At 41.7% G+C, this 26,802-nt stretch overlaps 1 protein-coding gene across 1 annotated transcript in view; it reads right to left on the bottom strand.

The window, feature by feature from the left end:
• The window catches only part of LOC144691792 (single-minded homolog 2-like), a 95,653-nt gene that overhangs the window by 56,724 nt on the left and 12,127 nt on the right, over positions 1 to 26,802 (bottom strand). Inside the window, exons 2-3 of the mRNA XM_078560279.1 lie at positions 12,666 to 12,748; positions 12,223 to 12,312 (exon numbers count right to left, since the gene is read on the bottom strand). Of these exons, the coding sequence (XP_078416405.1) occupies positions 12,223 to 12,312; positions 12,666 to 12,748 (173 nt within the window). The remainder of the gene's footprint in view (positions 1 to 12,222; positions 12,313 to 12,665; positions 12,749 to 26,802) is intronic.

The following is a 26,802-nucleotide window of genomic DNA, read 5'->3' as shown; positions in this document are numbered from 1 at the left end:
TTGAACAGTTCTAGCAATTCAAAACTGGGCATCCATGAGGCGCTGTGGGCCATCAACAGCAGCAGAATTATATACAACCACAATCTGTATCATGGCCCGGCATATCCCCCAATCTACCATTACCATCAAGCCAGGGGATCAACCATGGTTTAGTGAACAGCGCAGGTGGGAATGCCAGGACCAGCACCCGGCATACCTAAATATGAGGTGAAGCTACAACACAGGATTACTTGCATGCCAAACAGAGTTAAGTGATGCCACAACCAACGGATCAGATCTAAGTTTTGCAGTCCTGCCACATCCAGTCGTTAATGGCGGTGGACAATTAAACAACTAACTGGTGGAGGAGGCTTCACAAATATTCCCACCCTCAATGATGGGGGAGCCTAGCACACCAGTGCAAAAGAGAAGGCTGAAGCATTTGCAACAATCTTCAGCCAGAAGTGCCAGGTGAATGAATTACCTCAGCCTCCTCATGTCATCCCCAGCATCACAGATGTCAGGCTTCAGCCAATTCAATTAATTCCACGTGACATCAAGAAACAGCTGAAGGCACTGAATATAGAAAAGGCTATGGGCGCTGACAATTTTCCAGAAATAGTACTAAGACTTTTGCTCCAGAACTTGGTGTGCCCCTAGCCAAGCTGTTCCAGTACAGCTGCAACACTGGCATCTACCCTACAATGTGGAATACTACCCAGATGTGTCCTGTCCACAAAAAGCAGGACAAATCCAACCTGGCCAATTATTACCCAATCAGTCTACTCTTCATCATCAGAAGTGACGGAAAGTGCCGATGACAGTGCTATCAAGTGGCATTTACTCAGAAATAACCTGCTCACTGACGATCAGTTTGGGTTCAGCAAGGGCAACTCAGCTCCTGATCTCATTACAGCCTTGGTCCAAACATGGAGAAAAGAGCTGAACTCAAGAGGTGAGGTGAGAGTGACTGCCCTTGATATCAATGCGGGTTTTGACCGAGTGTGGCATCAAGGAACCCTAGCAAACCCTGAAGTCAATGGGAATTAGGGGGAAAACTCTCCCCTGGTTGGAGTTATACCTAGAACAAATGAAGATGGTTTGTGGTTGTTGGAGGTCAATGATCTCAGTCCTAGGACATCACTGCAGAATTTCTTCAGGGTAGTGTCCTAGGCCCAACAATCTTCAGCTGCTTCACTGATGACCTTCCCTCCATAATAAAGTCAGAAGTTGGGATTTTTGCTCATGATTGCACAATGTTCAGCACCATTCGTGACTCCTCAGGTACCTAAGCAGTCCATGTTCAAATGCAGCACGACCTGGACAACATTCAGGCATGGCAAGTTAGATTTATGCCATACAAGTGCCAGTCAGTGACCTTCTCCAATAGGGAGAATCCAACTCTCTCCCCATGACCTTCAATGGCATTACTTTCACCTAATCCCCCACTATGAACATCCTGGGGGTTACTATTGACCAGAAACTGAACTGGACTAGCCATATAAATTCTGTGGCTACAAGAGCAGGTCAGAGGCTGGGAATTCTGCAATGAGTAACCCACCTCCTGTCTCCCCAAAGCCTGTACACCATCTACAACACACAAGTTGGGAGTGTGATGGAATATACTCCACTTGCCTGGATGAGTACAGCTCCAACAACAATCAAGAAGTTTGACACCATCCAGGACAAAGCAGCCCACTTGATTGGCACCCCATCCACCACCTTAAACGTTCACTCCCTCTACCACCGACCCACAGTGGCAGCAGTGTAAGCCATCTACAAGATGTACTGCAGCAACTCGCCAAGGTTTCAACAGCACCTTCCAAACCTGCGATCTCTACAACCTAGTAGGACAAGAGCAGCAGATACATGGGAACATCACCAGCTGGAAATTCTCCTCCAAGCCACTCACCATCCTGACTTGGAACTATATCACCATTCTTCCACTGTTGCTGGGTCAAAATCCTGGATTTCCCTTCCTAATGGCACTGTGGGTGTACCTACACCACATGGACTGCAGCAGTTCAAGAAGGCAGCTCACCACCACCTTCTCAAGGGTAATTAGAGATGGACAATAAATGCTGGCCTAGCCAGCGATGCCCACATCCCTTGAAAGAATATTTTAAAAATTGTCGGAGAGGGCAGATGGGGCTTCAGTTTAATGTTATATGGAACCTATATGTGGAGGGGTCTGTAATTTCAGATCCTGGTGTAATAATCAGTGAGGAAATAACTCAAGTATTATTCATTGCAGCTGAACTTATCTTCCTTAGCTAAATCCTGCAGTGCTTTGCAAAAGGCAAAATGCAGAAAAATATAATTGCAAATGCAACAAAAAATTTAAACTGCAAATTCTAAGGAGGAACCATGCTAGACTTGAGGTAGGATTGTGAAATTAGGCCTACAATGTAATAGCTCAAACTACATTCACCATTAATAGCTACATTGGGAACACAACCTTTCAGTGTTACTCCTGAAAATTTTGCACATAACATGTCTCACACTATGGGCACACTTAATATATATCAGTATTATACAATAGGCTTAAAATATCCCGAGAGCTATTATCCACTTAGTTATATCATAAAGACAGCCTTAGTTAATTTGTTACCAAAAATCTCATCCATGTCTTTGCTACCTCCAAAGTTGACTTCCAGTGTTATCCAGGCTGACCACCCCCATCCTCTATAAACTTAGCTCATCCAAAATTCTGGCACCCACAATGATGCTGCAACAAATCCCACTCACTCATCTCTCCTGTTCTCACTGACTACATTAGCTTCCAGTCTTCTAACATCTCAGATTTAAAATTCTTATCTTTATGTTTAAATCCCTTTCTGCTCTCACCCTTCCCTGTCTCTGTAACCTTCACCAACCTGACAGCTCTGTGAGAATTCCATGTTCCTGCAATTCAGACTGCTTGTGCATCCATTAGTTCCTTTGTTCCAACATTGCTGGCTGTGCCTGGAGAAGTCGAGGTCCTAAGCTAGGGAACGACCTCATTAAATCGCTCCTCTCCTCCTCCTTTAAAATCCATGTCTTTGACCAAGCTTTTAGTGAACCCTCCTAATATCATCTTTAGTTCAGTTGACAGCCATTATTTGATTATGTTCTTATGAAAAGCCTTTGGACCCTTTTCTATGTTAAAGGTGCTATACGAATGTTAGCAGTTACGCTATAACTTTGGTGAATTTTGATTTCATCAAGGTGTAACTGTGGGAAATGGCTGTACTCAACAATGTGCCTCAACCCACAATATCAAAGGAACATTCTTACTACAGTAGAATATTTCTATTTCCCAAAAGAGTCATTGGCCAGAATCTTCGGGTCAGCAAGTGGAGGCGGGGCCTGCTCACCGACGTGTAAAACGATGCACGGTGACGTCGTGCGTGTGCCTCGATGTCACCGTGCGTCATTCAGATCCTGAGTTCGGCAGGTGCTTACCGGAGTGGGCTGCGCGCCTGCTGAACTGTCAAAAGCCTATTAAGGCCATTTAAATAGTAATTAAACTAATTGACTGAACTGCCCGTCCAACCTTAAGGTTGGCGGGGGGCAGGCGAAGAGCCCAGGCAGCCTTCGCATTTATCATGAAACCTCATCTTTGGGCGGGATGAGGTGTCATGAAGGTTTTTAAAGTTTAATTGAAAATTTTAATAAAATTCATTGACATGTCCCAACTCATGTGACACTGTCACATGAGGGGACATGTCTTAAACATTTTTTTTTACTTTATTAAAATTTTAAAAACCAAACTAATCTCCCTAAGGCAGCTCTTTGCCTCAGGGGGATTCCTGCGCTCTATCGTGCATACGTGTGAAAGAGTGCAGGTTCCGACTCAGCCTCCTCCCACCGCCCGCACAGGGAGCGCACAGTGCTTCCGGGTGCGTGTCACGCTGGGTGGGCCTTAATTGGCCCTCCCACGTAAAATGGCGGCGCGCAGGCGATCGCTGGCGGCGATTAGCTACGCGCCCGCCTGCGCCCATTCCCGTCCAACCCCCCTGAAGGGGAGAAAATTCTACTTATGAGTGTGATTGCTTAAGCAATAAATGTTTTGTGCCCTGAGTGTACATCATTGTAAGTAAAGCTTCTAAATGTGCTCACTAAGTTGCTCCTGAAATGAAGAAATAATGCCTGCTACGACACTGAGGGCAGGATTTTATGACACATGGGCGGGCACGTGTCCGACCTGATCAGGTGTAAAATAATATGCGGTGGCGTCGGGCGAGCGCCCCAACTTCATTGCACACTTGCGCGATATTTTGGTTGGCGGGTGCGAGTGAGGCCCTTAATCAATTAATTTAAACACATTGTTCGCTGCCTATCCAACCTTACGGTTGGCGGGATGGTGAATCGGCCGGGCGGCCTTTTGATTTTTTAGCAAGCCTCATCCATGGGTGGAATGAGGTTTCCACAATTAAATAAAAAATAAATATAAATTTTGGGACAGAATTTTTATTCTATTCATGTTATTGTGAGTGAGTCCCGTGTCGGGACCTTTTTTCAGATTTTAAAAATCTTTATTTTTGATTTTAAAATTGTTCAGCTCCCTGAGACTTTTGCGCTTGCACTCCTCCTGTCCCCACCCCGGCAGTGCTGAGCTCTTCAGCATGTCTTTCATGCTGGCTGGCCGTTAATTGGTCAGCCAGTGTGAAATCGCAGTCGGGGGCCAATCGTGGGTGGCGGACTGTTTCCCGGCCGCTCCCAGGCCTGCCCACCGTGCCCGCCCAATGAACCGAAAATCCTGCCCCTAGAACTTTAATCTGCCAGCTAACAGATAGGGTTTATTTTGTTGCGATCTCTGTAGAGATCAACAACTTTAAAAAAAGATTCAAAATTCTAGTTAATATTTGAAAGAATAACACTTCAAGATTTCAGGTTTAAGTCCTTTACTGTAACAAATGATTAAAAACACCCTGAACTAAACACTATCTTTGTAGGCAACTTGTACATTAAGTCATAGAATGGAATACCCCTAGCCAACTTTCTTATTCTTAGATCAATTGAAAAAACATTCTTCACGGGTATACTTTACAGTGTCCTTTACATGTATGTTCATATTCTTCAGAATCAATCCCAAGTGATTCGTAGCTTCCAAGGGTTTATTCCTGTTTTTTTTTTCTTTTCTCAGCCTGGTAACTTGCAATCTCAGATCTGTCTTTCTACAGTGAGATTTTCTTTTCCTGGTGAACCTCCAGCATCCCAAGCTAGGTGACTCTTCCAGCCTCATTTTAACTCCCCTTGAATTTGGTCTTTTCAATCTAAGCCTGAGCTTCCACCTGCATTCCTGTATAGTGAACCATAGACATATTTTTGTCCTCTTGCTGCTTTCTGTCTCCTGGATCCAGGCAGACTCAAAATTCTGTCTGAGATATTCAGTGATGTTCTAAGAAAGCCTGGAACCTAACTTTTACAATGGCTTTCTCGACATCCTTCTCCATAGCACTGTGAATCACTTGGGCCTTGTATCCAGGTAGAAATGCTAATTAGCTATCCTTGAGAGCCCAATGTTCTTTCATCTTGGAACTAAATGGACAGTTTAATACACAAACATTTACAACACTTTTCTGGGACTTTGGAGACTCACAATCTCCACTGGTTACACAAAGGCTGCTGCCCTTATCTCCAAGTACAAATACCTTGCTCCTTCTTCCCAGTAAAACAATCTAAGTCTTTATTTGACTTTTAACAATTAAACCACCCAGGCTTACTGTCATGCAGACATCAGAACAAGCCACATGGCCACCTTCATTTTACCTTAAATGTAATGATACAGCCTTATAAACCTCATAATTGTAATAGTTTTGAAATAACAGTATGTTAAAGAGTTTTGCAAATTAATATAGTGAAAAATGGTGACTCATAAGCAGCTTGCCACAATACAGAAAATTACTCACAGCAGAACATTGGATGCCTGGGATTAGTTTCTAATCACTGCTCAAATGCATTGCATTAGGGAATGTTGTCCAATTTTAAGAGGAAACGTCAATTTAAAACAGGTGAATCTGGACTGTGATTGAAACTCTCATAAGAATAATTATAATCATGAGCAATTTTTACAAAATTCAAATTTATTCCTGAAACATAAGATATAACTCAATATCCTCTTTCAGATGAATGAAATGTGTAAAGTGTTAAAAATGTTGAAGTGGCAGTGTTTTACAAACTTTTTTTCCCCAAAAAGAAGCTTTATAAGTTGCATTCCTTGATGCTAAGTTTTAGAAATATAACTTTGTGATTGAGTGTACTATTTATTACAAAGCATATACTGTTTGTACGGGGATGTCATTCTGCTGAAGTTTTCTCTGGTAGTTGGGTAAAACATGCCTCCTTAGGCTTGGAGCTGACTCTATGGGCTGAATTTTGTCTTTGATGGGTGGGCGGGCCTGACCGACTCGGTGGTGCTGAAACGGGCCCCACCGCCAATTTACGTGGGTGGGCCAATTAAGGCCTGCCCAGCGTGATGCCCGACGGGAAGCACTATGCGCTTCCTGTGCGTGCGGGGGGTGGAGATTCCCCAACTGCGAGAGTGCGCTCTTTTGCGCATGCGCACGAAAGAGCGCACATCTCCCTGAGGCTAAGTGCTGCCTCAGGGTGATTGCTGAAAGGTGGTGAAAGTTCAAAACTAGAAAAATAAAAAAATCATTAACATGTTCCCCTCATGTGAAAATGTCACATGATATGGGACATGTTAATGAAGTACACAAAAACTTTATTAAACTTCTTAAAATCCGAAATCAAACCTCATCCCGCCAGTGGATGAGGTTTGTTAAAAAATCACTTACCCGCCTGCCCGTTTGGCCTGTGCGCTGAGCTGAAGTTTGCACGGGCCCCTCAAAATCGACGACAATTGGTGACTTAATGGCCTTAACAAGGCCTTTAATTAATGGCGCGCGTGCGTTGCGCTGCATATCGCGCCCGCCGACCTAAACATCACAATGCCGCGCGCTGACATTGGGACGCTGGCGCGACGTCAGCGCGTGACATTTTTAACGCTGACATGTGGGCTCCGTCACCCGCACGTCAGCCAGAAAATTCAGCCCTACATGTTGCTGGTTCCTATTTGTCAACTCCAGATGGACCAGCCACCAACCTTGCTGTCGTGGGAAAGGCCCATACACAGCAAACACAGCAATTGTAGCACTGCCATTGCAGTGATCTAAATTATATATTTGTTTTCTGTTTAAATAATTAGGGAATTGATGCACAACTCCAGCCACTCCTGCCTTCTTCCTCCACCAAGACCTATTGGAAGTGATGGACACAGTAGTGAGCTTATTCCACTGGTCACAGCACCGTGCATTGCATGGGAAATAGTGATAGGTGATCACCGCAGGTGATAGGAAACGTGAAGGCATATCCCATTCTACTCAGTCACGTTCAAAAAGCAGCCGCTGCATATAGCACTTTGTGCAATTTTTAAAATATGTTTTATAAATTATCTTGAGACCTCTGATCATTTCCCTTGGCTCCAAATTCTCTATCCTATGCACTCTTTTTCCTTGTTGTATTCTCACCATAATTAAGTTAATACCCGCCTGGCTACTCCTGGTCCTTTTCATTCTTTCCTTATACCCCATAACTGTGGCCCTCGTTATCTACCTCGGTCTTCCTTTCCTACAACATATATCTTTAAAACACAAGCTTGCTGTCTCCAGATTACGCCACTTTTGGTGTTTTCTTCTTACCTGTCCTGGTTTTATTTCAAGCCTGGTGATGCTCTGCACAATGAGGTCATGCTAATAGCCTAAATTTCTTAATAAAATAAATTAGGAACAGGAGTAGACCATTCAGCCCCTTGAGCCTGTTCTGCTGTTTAATTAGATCATGGCTGATCTGTACCTCAACTCCATTTACCTGCCTTCGCTTCATAATCCCTTAATGCTGTCACAATTCCTGTTGTAGAGACCGATAACTTTGAAAAAGAAATTCAAACTCCCTGTTCTAACTGAAAGATTGACGTGTCATGATTTCACATTTTAAGATCTGTTATGGTGCACAGTTATGATATTACAGATTTTTAGAAAAACTGTTCTGAAGGTCACAATAAAAAAACCTTGAACTAAGCTTAATGACTGTTCCCAAAATGGCTTCAGGATACCAGTCAGAAGTGTGGATTTCAATCATCTTTCTCTTACCTCCCCCAAGAACCATACCCTAAGAAGGCATTGGCAACCATGGACTTCCATTAGATTGGTCTATGATTATACTTGGCAAAGCACTGCAATGATTTGCCATTGCCTTCTGCAGTATGGCTGACCAGGAAACTTCTTTTTTCAGATAATTAACCTGTTTGGCCACATTATAAAGGCACGTTGCACGAGCACCAAGTCCAGAAGTAGGACTTGAACCCAGAGCTTCTAGCCCTACCACTGTACCACCAGACAGATGCATGTAAAATTCAATGTGTTCCAAAAGAGTAAGCCGAAACTCATTAACTTGATGACATTGCTCCAAACACAAAGACACTAATTGATAAGCCACTGTAAGGTGTGAATAACCTTGACACTTTTAATCACTGAAGGGGGTAAGGAGACTTTGGATAACTGTAAGAATTACCAGGGGTCGCATGATAGCATATCAGGCCTGCACCGAGTATGGACTAATCTTAATTTACATTCATAAATTTCATTTTATCTTAATTTTAACCAATATTTGTGTGTGTATGTGTTAGCAACTTTATCTTTTCTTAGGTAACTTTCACAGCAATAATGAAACAAACTAACCTTTTCCTTTTTAAGTAATAAGTTTTGATGCTGGGTTATTTTTAAGTTGATTCCTTCTCTCCATGGATAAAAAATACAAACACAAGTACATTGTTCATGGGTGACTGGGGAAACATCTTTTAAAGTGTCTGTGACAGATGTTTACTGTAACAAAAAACTAAAAATACTAATAACTAATTCAATCTTTGTAGACAACTTATACTTTAAATCACAGAACAGAATGTTCTCATTTTACACTTTCCACACATCACACACTCCATGGAATTACAGTCCATACATCAACCAGTTGACAGTTGCTCCCAGCTTCCAATGGGTTTGCATTCCCCCATTTTGCTGAGTAGTATCTTTGAGTGAACACCTCCAGATGCTTCCTGTAGTTTTTGGAGAGTTTCCTAAATCTATAACCAGTAGTAAAGCCTGACCTGATGATTCTTCCCCTCTGGTCATGCCAGGTTGAATCTCCCAGAATCCTTAGATGGCTGTAGGATGCATCTCTTTGACTAGAGACTGTCTCCCTGCCACATCTGACTGTGATAGTTTACAAAGCCAAGCAACCTCTTCTCTCTGCTGACCACACAAAACTGCTGTCTCTGATATTCATTGATTTGTAGGTAAGGCTGTAACCTGATCTCAAAATTGGCTTCCCCTCTACACTCTTCCCCATGGCAAGGTGAACCCATTGCATCCAGGTAGAAATGCTGATTAGTCATTCTTGACTTCAACTCTCTTTAATCTTAGAAGTAAATAGACAGTTTGCAGCACGACTATTCACAACTTGATACTTTCAACACTTTTCCGGGACTTTGGGACTCTCAGTCTCCACGGTTATCAGGCAGCATAAATACCTTGCACCTCCTTCCAAGCAAAACAACCTAAGCCTTTGATCTCTAACAATCAAATCACTCCTGCAGTCTGCCTGACAGCAAGCCTAACAGGTCACATGATGCCATTCATTTTACCTTAAATTTAAAGACATAGTCCCAAACCATAACAATCTTAGAAAGCTCATAATTGTAACAATGGCCTCACTTAACGAGGGTCTCTCTATTTCAGTCTTGAAAGCTCCTGTTGTCTGAGCATCCATAGCATTTTGAGGAAAAGTTCCAGATGTCTACTAACCTGTGTGTGGAAATTTCTTCCTGATTTGTTTTCTCTTCTGAGAGGGTGAGCTCAATTTTAATATTTCTTCTTGATTCTCACACCAGAGGAGATAGTTTCTCAGCATCTAGGTTATCAAATCCCTTTTCATATTTTAAACATCTGGGTCAGATTGCCTTAATTTTCTATACTCAATGGAACACAAGGCAAATTCATGATTCATGAGGCATCTCATATTTTAACCCTCTAAGCCCCAGTAGCATCCTGGCCAATCTGCCCTGGACCTCCTCCAAGGCCAGTATATCCTTCTGAGGTGCACTACCCAAAATTGAATGTAGTTCGCCAGATGGGGCCTCACCAAGGCTGCATACCACTTTTGTTTTGTCTGATGACGGGTGCTAAAAAGGTCAATATTACTAGTCATATTAATAACGACTAAATGATTTTAATGGAAAATAGGAATGTTAAAAATAATGTCCTGTGCCTTCATTTAAATTTATATTGGAACATGTCATCAAAATGTAAATGATAAAGAGGCACATTACATTATACCAGAGGGCCAGGTTATTTGAATGAAGGAAACTGCAAGTCTTGACCGTCTGTCTGGAGACGGTAAGATTTCTCCCAGACAGAGGGGCTGAGAAAGGGTTGGGTTTAGAACTAAAACCCGCAGATCACATTAACATGTGAAAAGTAGAGGAACACTTTGATCCTTCATTTCAAAATCTGAGGGTCAAAATAAAGATTGGACAGGTCGCGGCTTAGCACCTAGTGTACAAATTGTTTTGTTCAGCGGGTCAACCGATCAGATTAGGAACCAATTTTTTTTTTAAGCAACACACAAAAAATGAGGAGGAGAAAAAAGCGAGGAGAACTGCTGAGAGAGAAAAAAACCCCGAAAAATACTTCACAAACTACAGTGTACGATTGTAGGATTTTGCCTCATTCGATTAATCCCGCAACATTCCCATTGTAAATTATCACGGCACTGTTTTAGTATGTAAACGGGCAGTAGAGATTAGTGGTGAGTGAGCAATACATCTGGTGAAAAGCTGCGCATACTTGAGTTAAATCTGCACCAGTGTAGCATTCAATGAGTCGCAGAAATTTGGGGGGACCCGAAGGCTCACAATTTGCTCTTGTTTAAGTTCTCAGAAAATGAAAGATGTGTGTTTGCAAGACATCGCCCTTCGGCACTTATTTCAGATACAAGCTTTACAACTCAATTAGCCAACTCATGCCGTGTATAACCAGCACTCCTAAGTCTCGCTGAATACTCGGGAGCACATTCTTTAACTGTTTAATATTAAATACCATGTTGACTTCCTGTTTCCCAAAAGGTAGATAGTGAAATAAAGGCGGCAAATGCAGGCTAAAGGTATCATTAGCACTCGAAAGAGGGAGAAACCGTTAAACTTTGACTTCTTTAAACGACAAACTTTAATCTGTGTTTCTGACTAGATATGACTATTCCCCAAATTGTGGTGATTCTAATTATCTCTCTCTCTCACACACACACACGTTCCTCGCTTTAACAAGAACGACAACTTGCATTTATGTAGCGCCTTTGACCTAGTGAAGGATATTTCACCGGCTTCAACGGAATGTTATCAAACAAAATGCGACCAATTCACAGAAGATGATATTGGGACAGATGACCAAAATCTTGGCCAAATCGCTAAGTTTTAAGAAGGTCTTAAAGGAGAGAGAGTTAGAGAGGGGGCCAAGTTTAGGGAGGGAATTGCAGAGTTGGTTCTCTTTTGTCATTTTCCTCTATTTGTCCCTCTTCTTTACTCTGTCACAACAAAGCAAATACACCTAAAGAGTGACTCCAGCTCCATAACCTGACTTGTAATCATTTAATGATCTTTGAGGCAAAAAATTGCTGGTTCAGCCATCTCCTTCTCCACAATAAACCTTCTCTTTTTCTAAAAACAAAAAAACTACTGCGGATGCTGGAAATCCAAAACAAAAACAGAATTACCTGGAAAAACTCAGCAGAACTGTTCTGTTGAAGGGTCATGAGGACTCGAAACGTCAACCCTTTTCTTCTCCGCCGATGCTGCCAGACCTGCTGAGTTTTTCCAGGTAATTCTTATCTTTTTCTGTTGCAGTCACCCACCCAGTTTTCTATTGCAGCATCCCCCCCCGCCCCCCCTCTAGATGCTGGTTGTCAGATGTGTTCTGTGCTTAAACAGGTTCGTTCAAGGTGATTTATATTCTGACTCAAATCTTTTTAGCATTCGCTCTTTAAGTACGCATTTTCTTTCTTTCTACTGTTTGGTGAGGGCGTGGCCATCAAGTAGAGGCACTGGAAGCCATAGAGTCATTTACGGCACAGCAAGAGGCCATCCTGCACATCGGGCCCATGCCAGATGTGAATGCTATGTATTTCAAAGACGTTCAGGATGTGACTTCTTACCTGGGACAAGCCCAGATGGACTGATGCTGTTTCCGATATGTACATGATTTTGCCGTCAGACGCGACTACAAAAACAAAGCCGTCTAGAGTCTGAAAAACACACAGAAATAAAGAGCAAAACACCTGTAAGTCTGTACATTTTACAGTAATGATCATTACTTCAATGAAACACTTCCACAGCATTCCCTCGTTACACAGCTCTCTGCACCTGTTTAAAAGTTTCAGTGAATCTGCAAAAACGCAAATCTTTTCAGTGTAGGATTAACGCATTACAATTTTAAGAGGTATGTATGACTTATTAAACTGAGTTTTGTGCTGATATGGGCAGGGTAGAGTGATAATGATCTTCTGCCGATTACTTGGCCACACTTTTAATCGCGTTGTGGCGTTTCTACAAGTATGTATAACCGGTGTGCGTCAGTTTCGTTGAGAAATTCCGTTACCTGAAGTAAATGGGATCCTAATTCTCTGGCCATATTGTCCAAAGGGCTTGCGCGACTAGCTTGTCCCCAGGCGTCTCCCAGACCTGAATGAGAAACAACAGCAAGTGCATGAGCAGCTTTCAAACCATGTCAACTGGTAACTACTGATAACGAACGGCCATATTGACCTGGCAGAGTTTAGCTGCCAAAAGATGATGGCTGATTTCTGACAAGTAATAACCAGGAAATCCCGATCCTCCTGAATAGAACAATCTTTGGGGAATATCCGTGTTTCTTTCAAATTGCTTCTTTATATGTTTATACTGTTCGCTGACAGACAGAAAAAAATGTTCCATTCTCCGCACTTTAAGAACGCGTTTTCATTTTATTTTCCCAATCACTTTGCTTGCGGCTGTCACTGAGTCTACAATGCTGATGTGAGATATGTCTACTAGGTTGAGTTATATGTCTGTTGGTGTGGCTGCTTTGTGCATTAATGTGTGTTCCAGCGAGTGTTTAATATCCTATTGGTCGCCGTGGCTCAATGATAGCACTCTCCTGTCAGAAGGTTGAGAGTTTAATTCTTACTCCACATACTTGACCGTAATAAATCTAGACCGATATTCCAATGCAGTGTTGAGGGAATGCTGCGTTGTCGGAGGTGCAGTCTTTTGCATAAGAGGTTAAAGAAAAAAAGCCGTAGACCCTCTAAGGTGAACGTAAAAGATCCCATGGCCCTATTTCGGAGGAGAGCAGGGCAGTTGTCCACAGTGTCCTTGGCCAAGTTTTATCCATCAACATCACTGAAGGCGGGTTGTCTAGTCTCTATCGCATTTTTTGTGGGAGCTTGCTGTGCGCAAGTTAGCCGGTCAGTTCACTACATTACAGCAATGACAATGCCTTTTTAAAAAATATCCATTGGCTATAAAGAGCTTTGTGAAATCCTGAGGTCGTGAAAGCCGCTATATAATTGCAGGTCTCTTTTTAATGTATGTGTATGAAGTATATATGTGTGTTTGTGTAGGGAGCTATGTGTTGATATGCATGCATGTAGTATTATTTAACTGATTTATTTAATTTATGTAATTAATTAATTAATTTACATTTATTTAATTTAAGTGAGTGAGCAAAAATTTGGCAGATGGAGTATAATGTGGGAAAAGATGAACTTGTCCACTTTGACAGGAAGAATAGAAAAGCAGTATATTATTTAAATGGAGAGAGATTGCAGAACTGGGTGGTACAGAGGGATTTGGGTGTCCTGGTGGACAAGAGAGTCAAGAGTTATGCGGGGGCAGGCAGGGAAGTGGCGTTCAGACCAGGGCCAGATCAGCCATGATCTTATCGAATGGCAGAGCAGGCTCCAAGGGGCTGAACGGCCTACTTCTGTTCCTAAATCCTATGTTCCGCTGCAGGCTTTTAGTGCATTTATTGTGCTTGTGTGGGAATGGATCGAGGCTATGTTAATATAGTGGACACATACTCGTTAACCTGTAGATATGCATCTTGTATGTATAGCTGAGTATAGAGTGTGCTAATGTGTATATGTGATTCTTGCGACTTATTTGTGCTGTACACAGAGCGTATTTATGTTAATGGGTTGTACTTTTTATATGGGGGCATATATTATTTGCTACTTTCTAGTCACAAATGACACCGAATTCATTCCAGTTCTGACATAAAATGCATCACAGTTTTCGGAGATAGTAGCAGAATGATGTCTGTTTCACTTCCTCACACACCCTCCTTTTATACATTTGCTCCAGTCAAACAATCCTATCAAATTCATTGCAAACATAATTCTGACCTCCAGGTCAGTCAAAGTATTGGGCTGTGAAGTGCCAGAGGGTGAAAAATATCATTCCTAAATGACCGCTCCAGTTTCGCCTGAGCCCCGAACAGGTACATTGCAACGTGCCTGGGTGGATTAGGTTGTCCTTGTATCGGCTGCTTCAGAGCAACTCAAAAAAAAAAGCCTAGTTTAACCCCTGGGTCACACCCTTACCAAACACAGCAGTGGGCATCGCCTCTCTCCACCCCCACCACACACACACACACACACACATCTCAAACCCAACTCCCCACCTTCCTGGAGCAGTCCTTTAATAAATATAAGCAGAGTTTTCTTTAATATTTTGAACAGGAGGGTAGCACCTCTGCACTCTCAAAACATAAAGGCCCAGAGCTCTCCTTTGCCCACTGAACAGACTTGCTATTCAAAGTAAAACTGCCGGCTGAAAATCGCACTCTGAGGCCGCAGCTCACCTAACTGGAGGCGGGTGAAGTCCACAATGTAAAATTTTCGCGTTGTATCCGATGTAGCATGTTTATTTGTTAGGTAAGATAATAGTCGGTGTTACAGTTGGATTAGTGCTTATATGGTGGACGGGTGTATGCAGCATGTCTGCTCATATAATGTATGTTTACATCTGTGATGTATTTATATATTTTTTTATATATATAAATACACATGTAACACTTACATGTTTTTACGGGGTGTATCAGTTGGCTGCAAGTTTGGTGTGTGGGTGGGTTGTTTCTGTGCAATTACAGATGTGCTATTTAAGTGCTCCTTCTATTTATACTTACGGTGTCTGTTTGTTCACCTGCATTTACACATACCGTCTATGGTGTGCACAGTGCACTGTATATTTAGTTTTACACATGCTTGCACGAAAGCATGCTTACGCACAAGTGTACGTTTACACTTGTATTTGTCTCTCATTAGATATCGCGACGGCCCATGCTAATAGCCCCTGAAGAAGAGCCAAGGAACCCAGAGATCCCAGTTAGTTGGCCGCAACATAATTCGGAATCAGGGGAGGAGACGTGAGGATAAAAGGGAGAAAATAAACACTTTCTTGTATAGCTTCAAGCTGCATTATTGAAATGACTGATTATGTTTACAGGGATACCGCAGGTCGCTTTGCGTCAAGTAATTCAATGTTATTGTTAGTTGCAAAGTTCAGGTCGATTACTTTTCATCATTACTGGCCTTCTGATTAACTATAAACATTAGCTCTATTTTTCTCTTTCCAAAGGCACTGCCAGACCTGCTGAGTATTTCCAGCATTTTCTCCTTTTATTTCGGATTTCCAGCATTGGTAGTCTTCTTCTTTCCTTACAGCTAGCAGTGTGCGTTTATTGGTGTGTCCTAGCCTCTATAATCACTATTCACAGCTCCATAAGACCAGAAGTAGGCCATTCGGCCCATCAAGTCTGCTCCGCCATTCAATGAGATCATGGCTGATCTGATCGTCAACTCCACTTTCCTGCCTTTTCTCCATAACCCTTGATTCCCTTAAGGATTAAAAATCTGTCTATCTCAGCCTTGAATATGCTTAACGACCCAGCCTCTACAGCCCTCTGCAGTAAAGAATTCCACAGATTCACTACCCTCTGAGAGAAGAAATTCCTCCTCATCTCTGTCTTAAACGGGCAACTCCTTGCTCTGAGATTATGCCCTCTGGTCCTAGACTCTCCCACAAGGGGAAACAACCTCTCAGCATCTACCCTGTCAAGTACCCAAAGAATCCTATATGTTTCAATAAGGTCGCCTCTCATTCTTCTAAACTCCAATGAATACAGGCCCAACCGACTCAACCTCTCCTCATAAGAAGATCCCTCCATACCCAGGATCAGCCTAGTGAACCTTCTCTAGACTGCCTCCAATGCCAGTATATCTTTCCTCAGATAAGGGGACCAAAACTGTTCACAGTATTCAAGATGTGGTCTAACTAGTGCCTTGTGTAGTTTCAGCAAGACTTCCCTATTTTTATACTCCATTCTCTTTGAAATAAAGGCCAGTATTCCATTTGCTCTCCTTATTCTCTACTGAACTTATATGTTAGCTTTTTCTGATTCATGCGTGAGGACCCACAAATCCCTCTGTGCTACAGCTTTCTGCAGTCTTTCTCCATTTAAATAATATTCAGCTCCTCTAGTCTTCCTGCCAAAGTGCATAACCTCACACTTTCCCACATTATATTCCATCCGCTAAGTTTCTGCCCACTCATTTAACCTGTCTCTATCCCTCTGTAGACTCTTTGTGTTATCCTCACCACTTGCCTTCCCACCTATTTTTGTGTCATACCCAAACTTGGCAATAGTATATTCACTTCCGTCAACCAACTCATTAATATACATTATAAATAATTGCGGACCCAGGCTACAAATGCATGTAAAAGTGTAGGCTACCACAGCATCTTGGGCAGCAGGAATGCTCAATTGGTTGGATGGCTGCTGTGTATGAGATTGGTACCAATAGTTCGGGGTTCGATCCCCGTTTTGGCTGGGTGGACTCAGAATCTGCTTCCTTGTCCTACCCCTGGTGGAGATTGTGGCGCTGTGGGTCGGACAAAGAACTAAAGATTGGTGTGCCCTATATATTATGCGTGTGTGAGCATCATTATGTGTTTGCGTGTCTGTCTGACTCAGTTACATTCTTCCCATGATACCCCCTTAAAGATTGATGGGATTCCAACCATATAGAAATTAAATTATATAATTTATAAGATAATACACAATATGATAGTCGGCCGTCCCTCTCCACTCCTTGCCTGAATCTTAAGTGAATTTTGTGTAGTTCTGTGACTGGTACAGAAATTTTTTTTGCAACAAAATTAAACACAGCGAGTGTAGTTTGTTTTTAAAGACGATCCCTCCAAAACTATAAAATCTATTCGAGTCTAAAACGGACACATTAATGACTTGCGAGAAAAAAAAGCAGGGAATTTGCTATTTTCTTTCTTCTGATGAAGGTAAGGCGCTGGTTACAGGTTCGGAGAACATTAGTGTCTATTAATATATAAGATTTATGCTAGATGGAAATGTCAGCAATATTCGCATTACTGCTGCCTCCTTGGAGTGAGCAGTGTCGCGCGCAGCACTTATTACACACTAGAAGGCGAGTAATTAATTTTGGGAACACTTTAGACATAACGCCGTATGGATTATTGCTCTAATATAACCTCTGGGTCCTTCCATTACTGGCGCCTAGATTAGTTGTATTTCCTGGTCCAATAATCTGAAACACTTCTCTGGCTAATAAGATTTCAGAATCGACCTAGATGTGAATGGACTCGTTAACGATTGACGACCGTTTTTTAGAGCAATGTGGAATTTTCCACTATTACCGAGACAGAGATGCTGTATTCTGTGTTGAGGATTGAATCCGAGGCTCCATGCTGCAATATAACAGAATCAGCTGCCAAGTAGTTCTGTGCAAACGTGGAGGCGCCACTTGGTCCCTTGCAGTGGGCAACATGCAACTGTTACCATCAGGATGCAAAACAAAGCAGCTTATATATCATATTCGATCAATTTCAAAGCAACAACCCAATCTCGCGGTGCAGCCGATGGTTATAAATCACTCAGGACATCACTCTTGTATTTTGTACCATCTGATTTCCTACTCCTGCTTTTGGACATCATGTGACAGTGTAGCTTTAATTTTAAGGTTATGCTCCAATGTTCTGGACTTTCTCACCAGAGGAAATCATCTCTCTCTCTCTACCTACCTACCTATCCTTTAAGCATTTTAACACCTCAATTAGAAGGTGCCTTCATCATCTCTATGGAAGAGAATAGAAGCCCAATCTGTGCACACTGTCCTCATAAAGTAAGGTCCCTGCATTATTCTGGTGAACCTAGGCTGTACCCTCCCCAAGTTCCTCCCTGTGCTGCAGTATACAAAATTGAATGCAGTTCTCTGGATGGGGTCTCACCAGACCTCTGTGCAGCTGTAACATGATCTCCATCCCTTTTTGTATTCCAGCTCTTTGGAGAGAAAGATAAACATTCCATCAACCTTTTAAATTATTTTTGTACCTGTTTGCTAATCTTCAATGATTTCTGTACTTGGACCAGTAAATCTTTCTGCTCATCCATGGTTCCTGACTTCTCACCATTTAGAAATGTGTTGATCTACTCTTGGATTCAAAGTAGATGACCTCACACTTTCCTACTTTGAACATTGTTTACTACAGTGTTTCCCACTCAATCTATCAATATTCCATTGCAACTTTCTGCTCCAATCTACATTATTTACCATGCCACCTAACTTCATGTCATCAACAAGCTTAGATTTTTGGCTCTCCATTCCTTCATCTAAGTCATTTGTAAATACATTGAAAAATTATGACTCCAATACAGATCCAGGGGAAACAGTCCCAACCTGTCAACTTGAGTAAGTACCCATTAGCTCTACTCTCTGTCTCTTACCTCCTTACCATTTTCCTATTGAAGCCAATAGATTGCCTCCAAAGCCAGATTCTATACATAGAAATACATAAGGATTTATGGAACAAGAGCTCATTTGGCCCATCATGTCTGTGCAGAACTAAAAGCTATCCAGTCTAATCCCACCTTGCAGTTCTTGTCTGCAGCTTTGTAGATTATAGGACTTCAAGTGCATACCAAGTGTTTTTTTTAATCCAATGAGGTTTTATGCCTCTAATATCCTTTCAGGCATCTCCAGACTCCACCATCAACCACCCCCCACCCCAGATGAAAAAATTACTTATCAACACATCAATCCTTTCACCAATTATTTTAAATCATTTTTTCTGGTTATTGAGCTCTCTGCTAACAGACATAGGTCCTTCCTAATCACTCTATGTAGGCACATCTCAATTAAATCTCCCTTCAGCTTTCCTAGTTCTAAAGAAAACATGCCCAGCCTCATCCAATCTTTCCTCCTAGCTAAAGTTCTCCATTTCTGGCAACATCCTCACAAATCTATTTTATACCCTCTCTTGTGTGATCACATCCTTCCTGTAATGCAGTGACCAGAACTGTACACAGTGATTTAGATGTGTCTGCATACGATATATGGCACAGAAACAGGCTATTTGGACCAAATGCTGGCATTTATGCTCTATTTGACCCTCCTCCCATCTTTCCTCATCTAAATCTACCTATTTTAACTGCACTCTGAAATGGCCCATCAAGGCACTCAGTTGTAGGTGGCTCAACATACACCCCTGCAAGGGCAATTAGGGATGGCCAATAAATTAAATTTTAAAACTCTGCCAGCATAACCTTTTTTTCCCTTCTCCTTCATGTGTTTGGTGGACCTCCCCTTAAATGCATCTGTACCATTCACTTCAATCATTTCCTGTGGTAGTGACTTCTCCATTCTCATCACTCTGTGTGAAGAAGTTTCCTCTGAATTTCCAGTTGGATTTATTAGTGAACTATCTATATTGATGGCATCTAGTTATGCTCTCTGCATCCACTCTATAAAAACCTTTCATGATTTTAAAGCCCTTTATTAGGCCACCCCCCTCAGCCTTCTTTTTTCAAGACACCCAGCGTATTCATAATTTCTTCATGTCCCTGCAACAACAACTTATATTTATATAGCACCTTTAATGTAATTAAACATCCCAAGTACTTCACAAGAGCATTATAAAACAAATGATGACACTAAGCCACAAAAGGAGATATCAGGTCTCCTGACTCCACATTCTCTGACCTTATTCTTTAGTCCATTATGGCTCACCGTATCAAAGGCCTTTTGAAAATTCAGATAAATTATATCTACTGCATCACCATTATCCACTCTCTCTCTGTCACCTCCTCAATAAAAATGCATAAGGTTGGTCAAGCAAGATTTTTCCTTTTTAAATCAATGCTGACTATATATATATTTTTCTTTCTAGTTGATCTTCTATTCTTTCCTTTAGTAGGGATTCTATTATTTTTCAGCCACTGAAGCTAATTTGACTGGTTTATAATTCCCTGGACATATTCTGTCCTCCTTCTGAAATAACAGAATTATATTAGCCATCTGCCAGTCCAGTGGCAATACATCCCTTTCTAATTAATTCTTAAATATATGTAATAATTCCTCTGCTACCTCTTCCCTAGATTCTTTTAAAACATGTGGATGCACACCCACTCCCCCTTTTAGACAAGAGGCTTTATCCTCTTTGAGTTTCATTAGTTTATTTAATACATCCCTTTTTAAAATCTCATTATTCATCTCATCATCTAATGTTAGTGTTAACCTGTTCTATCTCCCTGGTAAATACTGAAGCAAAATAATTATTCAATATTTCCATCATTTCTTTATTATTGCTTGCAGTATTATCCTTGCTATCCCTTAATAGTCCCATTGCCGTCCTAGCTTTCCTTTTGATTGATGTACTTGTAAACTATTTTACTATTTTGTTTTATATTCCTCGATAATTTACTTTCAGAATTCCTCTTTGCTTTCCTGATAGATTTTTTTTTACATTTCTTCTAATCTCTTTGTATTCTCTTTTATCCTACACTCCTCTGCTGGCTATGTTTTAATGTATGCTTCTTTCTTTGCCCTCAGTTGTTCTGTTATGTCTTTATTCATCCACAGAGTATCACTAATGTTTGGTTTGTTCTTTCCTTTTCATGGAATACATTTTCCCTGCATTCTGTTAAACTCCATTTTAAATGTTTTCCATTGTTGTTCCACACCATTCTTTGTCAATAGTCTTAGTCATTTTATTTTCCCAATCTCTGTTCTCAGCCCCTCAAAACCAACTTTTCTCCAATCCATTAACTTGGTTTTTGTCATGCTTATGTCCTTTTCTAACATTATCTTAAAGCATATTATATTATGGTCACTATTGCCTAGATAGTTCCCAGACTTACTTCTTTTATTAGCTCTGGCTCATTCCCCATGACTATATCCAATAACAAATATTCCCTTGTTAGCCTTTTTACATATTGTGTTACACATTGTAGGAATTCTGTTTCTTTATCCCCTTTACATACCTCTTCTGCCCAATTAACATCAGGGTAGTTGAAATCCCCCATGATTATGATTCTCTGATTTTACTTAATTCCCTAAATTGTCTGTATATTTCTGTCTCCAGCTTCCTTCTGCTATTTGGTGGTCTTTAGACTGCAACTTTTGGTGCAATTGATCCTTTATGATCTTTTATCTCTATCCATATGGATTCTATTTCTGCCTTGCTGATTGTTGTGTCCCTTTTTACTATTGTCATTGTCAGCTCAAATAAGTACAGCTAGTCCACCTCCCCCTTTTCCCTCTCTATTTTTTCTAAATATTTTATGGGTGCAATGTTTAATTCCTAGTCCTGATTTTACTGTAGCCATGTGTCAGTAATCCCTACTATGTCTGGTTCCTCCCAGTGCATGATTGCCCCCACCTACACTGTGTGCATTACTGTACAGACATTTTATCTGATTTTAAATAGGATTTCCTCTCACTTTATGTTTAACCATCTTTCTAAACTCCTGTTCTATAACTCTACTTATTCCCGTCCCACCAATGCCCTTCCTTATTTCATTCTTTGCTCTCTTTTCCTGTTTTGGTTAAGTTTCCTGCTGATACCGCCCTACCCCCGCACCACCACCCCCCCCCCCCCATCCCCCATCCCCCATCGCCCATCGCACACAAACACACACAATCTTGCTACTTTAAAGCCTTTACCACCTCCCTTTCTGCTAGGGCATGGGTCCCATCCTGGTTCAGGTGGAGCCTGTCCCATCGGTACAGCTCCTTCCTGTTCCAGAATTGGTGCCAGTGTCCCACAAAAAGGAACATATAAGATCTTGAGGGGTCTTGACAGGGTGGATGTGGAGAGGATGTGGGAGAATCTAGAACTAGGGATCACTGCTTAAAAATAAGGGGTCGCCCATTTAAAATAGAGATAAAGCCATTTTTTTTCACTCAGAGGGTTGTGAGTCTTTCGAACTCTCTTCCTGAAAAGGTGGTGGAAGCAGAGTGCTTGAATATTTTTAAGGCAGAGGTGGATAGATTCTTGGTAAGCAAGGGGGTGATGGGCTATCGAGGGTAGGTGGGACGCAGATTTCAGGTTACTGACAGATCAGCCACGATCTTATTAAATGGCGGAGCAGGCTCGAGGGGCTGAATGGCCTACTCCTGCTCCTTGTTCGTATGTTTGTTCGTAAACCCTCTTTCTCACACTAGCCCTTTAGCCGCCACTTAATTTTCCTGATAGCTTTGTTCCTGTGCAGATTTGCACGAATATCAGGGCAATAATCCAAAGATTGTTACCCTCGAGGACCTGCTTTTTAATTTGGGACCTAACTCCTGATACTCCTTCTAACTGATGTTCCATCCATCAGAATGCCGCATGCCATACACAATACTGGAAATATACATCAGGGTCAGTGAGAAACAAAGGCTGCAGTACAACTCAGGAGCCCGTTATCAACAATCTTACAGTTTCGTGACAATCTGCCAAGAGCGTGAACACCTTCCTCTGGCGCTAAGCACTGAATATTCTAGTGCAGAACAGCGCGAGGCGGGAGCCTGGTAAAATAAGTCCCATTACTGAGAGCTGTTTTGTTCCAAAGTGTCCAGCGTCTTTACTTCAGGTCCAGCAGCGCCACTTATGTCCACTGCCCTTGTCACTATAATTCGGCACGTTTGCTGTGGGCATGGTGATTCGTGAGGGTGGATGTTGTCATGTCAACAGCAAAGCCACATATCCAGGAGCCCAGAAACACATCTGAGTGCAGGTATTGTATCACCCTTATCCAGTGAATATAGGCTCCAACACACACTCGTCTCAGGCCAGCTAGCATAGGTACATCCATCCATTTCAATGGGGTGCCATTCATGACATGCATTTTAATTAGAAGCGGATACATACTGTCCAGAGTTGAGACGCTAGCACAGCGCTTCAGTTTAACTCTGGCATTTAATGTTAAATCTGTAAGCCATATGATGCCATTGTAATTCTGCCCACGCATCCAGTATCCTCTAACGAATTCCCCTAAAAGAATGATTCAATACCACTATAACACATTCCTGTGAATTGTGTAACTAAGTTATTACAAAAGGTTTTCAAAGTCATCAATCAGTATAAGTTGAACTCCACCATTAATTATCAGTAAAACCGTTCCCATTGGAATGGGTCAAGACTGGAGCTATACTGCACTCTGCACCAGTTCAGACCGGTGTACGGTGATCTCAGTGCAGTCCTCGGTCTGCCACTTCTGAAATGATGTGTATCCAAAATTTCTTTGCATCCTTGCGAAAGTATCAGTATAACTGTACCGTAAAGTACATATTACTGGAACTAGACAGGGAGATAGCCAGAATCAACTACGGCCTAACCCTGGGGTTCTTGTGGCACTTGCCCCAGGAGTTATTCTTCTCACCGTATCCTCGAAACTTCTGAGGTAACTTGTCATATTACTTTTTGCCAAGCATTCCGAATTTGATGTCGGTTCTTCCATGTGTAAAGGGGTTGACTCCTCGGAGTCAAAGACTCCGCTTGGCAAAGAGGAGTCAACAGGAATTTTCTTTTGGGAATGTTTGGAGGGGGTGGGGGGGGGAGGGGTGGTTGGGGCTGTTAGAAAATGTGATACAAGAAAGCTGTAACTATTCGGGAAACTTGACATGTTTCAATGTTTCGAATTGCTGCTTAGGAAATTCAGTCAACGCAACTTTTTAAAATCTAGCAACGCCGAATAGATCCCGCTAGCAGGTAGAGCTCAATTTTCCGTTTATCCTGCCTCATATAGAGGAACAGATACCCGACTGAATAATTATTTATAATTTCCTTCAGTAATTTCGTACAGATTAATTGCCGCAAAAGCTAGTGAACGAGCAACAACAAAAGAACGCCAAAAAAACAGGAAATTAAGTCTTTTGGGGTGGAATTCATTTTTTTTTTTGTTTGAAGTTAATTAAGATTCCAATAGGAAGTTAAGACAGCGACTGTACTGATTCACAAGCCTCTCGGCCAAATGTAGCAACGGCGATTTTAAACAATCTTCCATAACCAGGCAGCCCACCAGCTGGAAATGTGTCACTGGCTGAAGGTTTGAACTACCAAGGAGAAAGGTGTATTTTATGGGTTGCGAAATTCGCGGGCAGTTCTACAGCGGTCGCGTGTGGTGGGAGACTTTAAACCCGCCATTATTAACACGCTACAGGGTTCACAAATTCAAGATCAAACAGCAAACCCCCCTCCCTTTCTGGAACAGGAGTCCCTTTGCTAACACAGCCATCCATCAGTTTCGCATTCTAGCCGTAAATTGAAAACCACCAAACAATGCATCTCTGCTGCAGGAGCTGGGAACCTGCCATTGGAATGAATAGTTTGAAACGTCCTTCCCCCCCTCCCGTATGATTTGTACACAGGCATCCAAATGAGGTAACCTATTAATCTCCATATTGCGTTGAGCAGGTGTGGGTTAGTGCTTAGGCCACATTCAGTCGTGAGATCGGCCGACAAATATTTGCGCTGTCGCTCTTGTAAATATAGGCTGGTCTATTTTAACTGAAGGAATTCAGATGGGTTCGCAGTAAACAGTTGTATTTTCAGATAAAAACAGAAATTGCTGCAATAACTCAGCAGGCCAGGCAGCACCTGTGGACAGAGAAATAGAGTTTTTGGACATCAAGGATCCAGCCCCAGAAGCAAGATAGTCTAGATAAAAAGGTCCATACAATTAAATGCTAATGATCTTACATATTTTCTATTGTGTGTGTTCTGGTAATCACAAACAAATTGTCAAGCAAACAAATATTAAGATAAGATCTAACAGCGGTCTGAAGAGCATCTTGAAAGGATAGACATAGAACTAAGGTTCACATTGGTATTTCCAAAATATACTTATGTGCATGCAGAGAGCGAGGGGAGGAACTAGATAAATTGGAAACGACCAAGGCAGTGGACAAAGAATGGGAAGCATTCAAACAGAAGATGTTGAGGATGCAAACTAAATTAATTCCCACAACGAGGAAAGGGGGTGTTCAAAGGAAGGCAGTCCTACAGGGAGCACAACAATTAAAATTAAAAAGGCACATGCCAAATCAACAACTAATAAATCGAAAAGCACCAGAGTATAGAGAGGAGGCAAAATAAGATTAAGAAGCGAAGAGAGACTATGAAGAAGAACCGGGGGAATTAATAATGTGTATGATAACAAGGTAGTTCATTCGAGATGACGAAGAAATAAAGGACAATAAATGAATACATTGCCTCAGTTTTTACGGAAAGCTGATTGAGAATGAGAGGTTAAAGCAGTTGGGTTGGAAGACTATACGTAAAGTAGTAGTGGTGCTAAAAATGACGGAACTCAAAGTGAGAAAGGCATGGCGGGGATGCTGGGAGGTGGGGCAGGTTGGAGGTTGATGTTATGCACCTCAGAATACTGAAGGGAGCCAGAAAGAGAATAGCAGCGGCTCTGGTTACAATAGTTCCTTGTGCCAGAGGGGTGTAAGGTTATTAATATACTTTTTATAAAGGGAGAAATGGATAAACTAGGCAACGATAGATGAATTCGCCGAAAACAGGCAGGCCTCTAAAAGCCATTATATAAAACAAAATTCAGTACTCACCGACCAAACATGGGGTGACTCATGACAGCTAGTACAGATTTATAAAAAGGCAAGCTCTGTCTGACAAATTTGGTAGATTTCTTTGACGAAATAACAAAGCAAATTGATAAAGGGAATGTATTGCATGATTATGCATATGGTTTTCAGAAGGCCTTTGGATAAGGTACCATGTAGACGGTTTGTTGTTAATGTTAAAGTGCATTATGTTAAAATGAATGTGACAGCATGGATAGAAAGTCGATGGAAGAATAGAAAATAAAGTGGAGGGAGATGAATGCTTTTCGAGACTGGAGCGATGTAATTAGTAATGTCCACAGCATCAAAGTTAGGGGTAACGTTTCTCTCTATATAATTTATACTGGATACAATATCAACATTTGTTGATGCCAAAGATATAAGGAGTGCAGTTAACTGTGTAAGTAACTTCATGAAGTCGTAAAGTGGTCAATAGATTGGGCCAATAAATGTCAAATAGAACTTAAAGTAGAGAAATGAAGGTAATACATTGTAGGATGACGAATTGGTGAAGGTTTAACAGGTTTTTTTGAATAAAGACATTGGATATAAAGGCAGAAGTGATGCTAGCCTTATACAAACCAGTGCGTATTCGTAGACCATTGTGTCCACTTTGGATACTTAACGGCTTGGAAGTATGACCAGCGCAGGCACGATGGGCTGAATGGCCTCTTTATATGCTGTAACTTTCCTATGGTTTTATGGTTACATTAAAAGCAATGATGAGTGTTCAGAAGAGATTCGCTAAAGCAGTGCCAGCAATGAGAAACTTTATTTCTGAGGAAAGCCTAAAGAAGGGACACTTTTCATTAG

Source organism: Cetorhinus maximus, chromosome 16 (genome assembly GCF_964194155.1).
Source record: "Cetorhinus maximus chromosome 16, sCetMax3.hap1.1, whole genome shotgun sequence".
NCBI classification, from domain to species: domain Eukaryota; kingdom Metazoa; phylum Chordata; class Chondrichthyes; order Lamniformes; family Cetorhinidae; genus Cetorhinus; species Cetorhinus maximus.
This window is presented reverse-complemented; position numbering and strand designations above follow the sequence as displayed.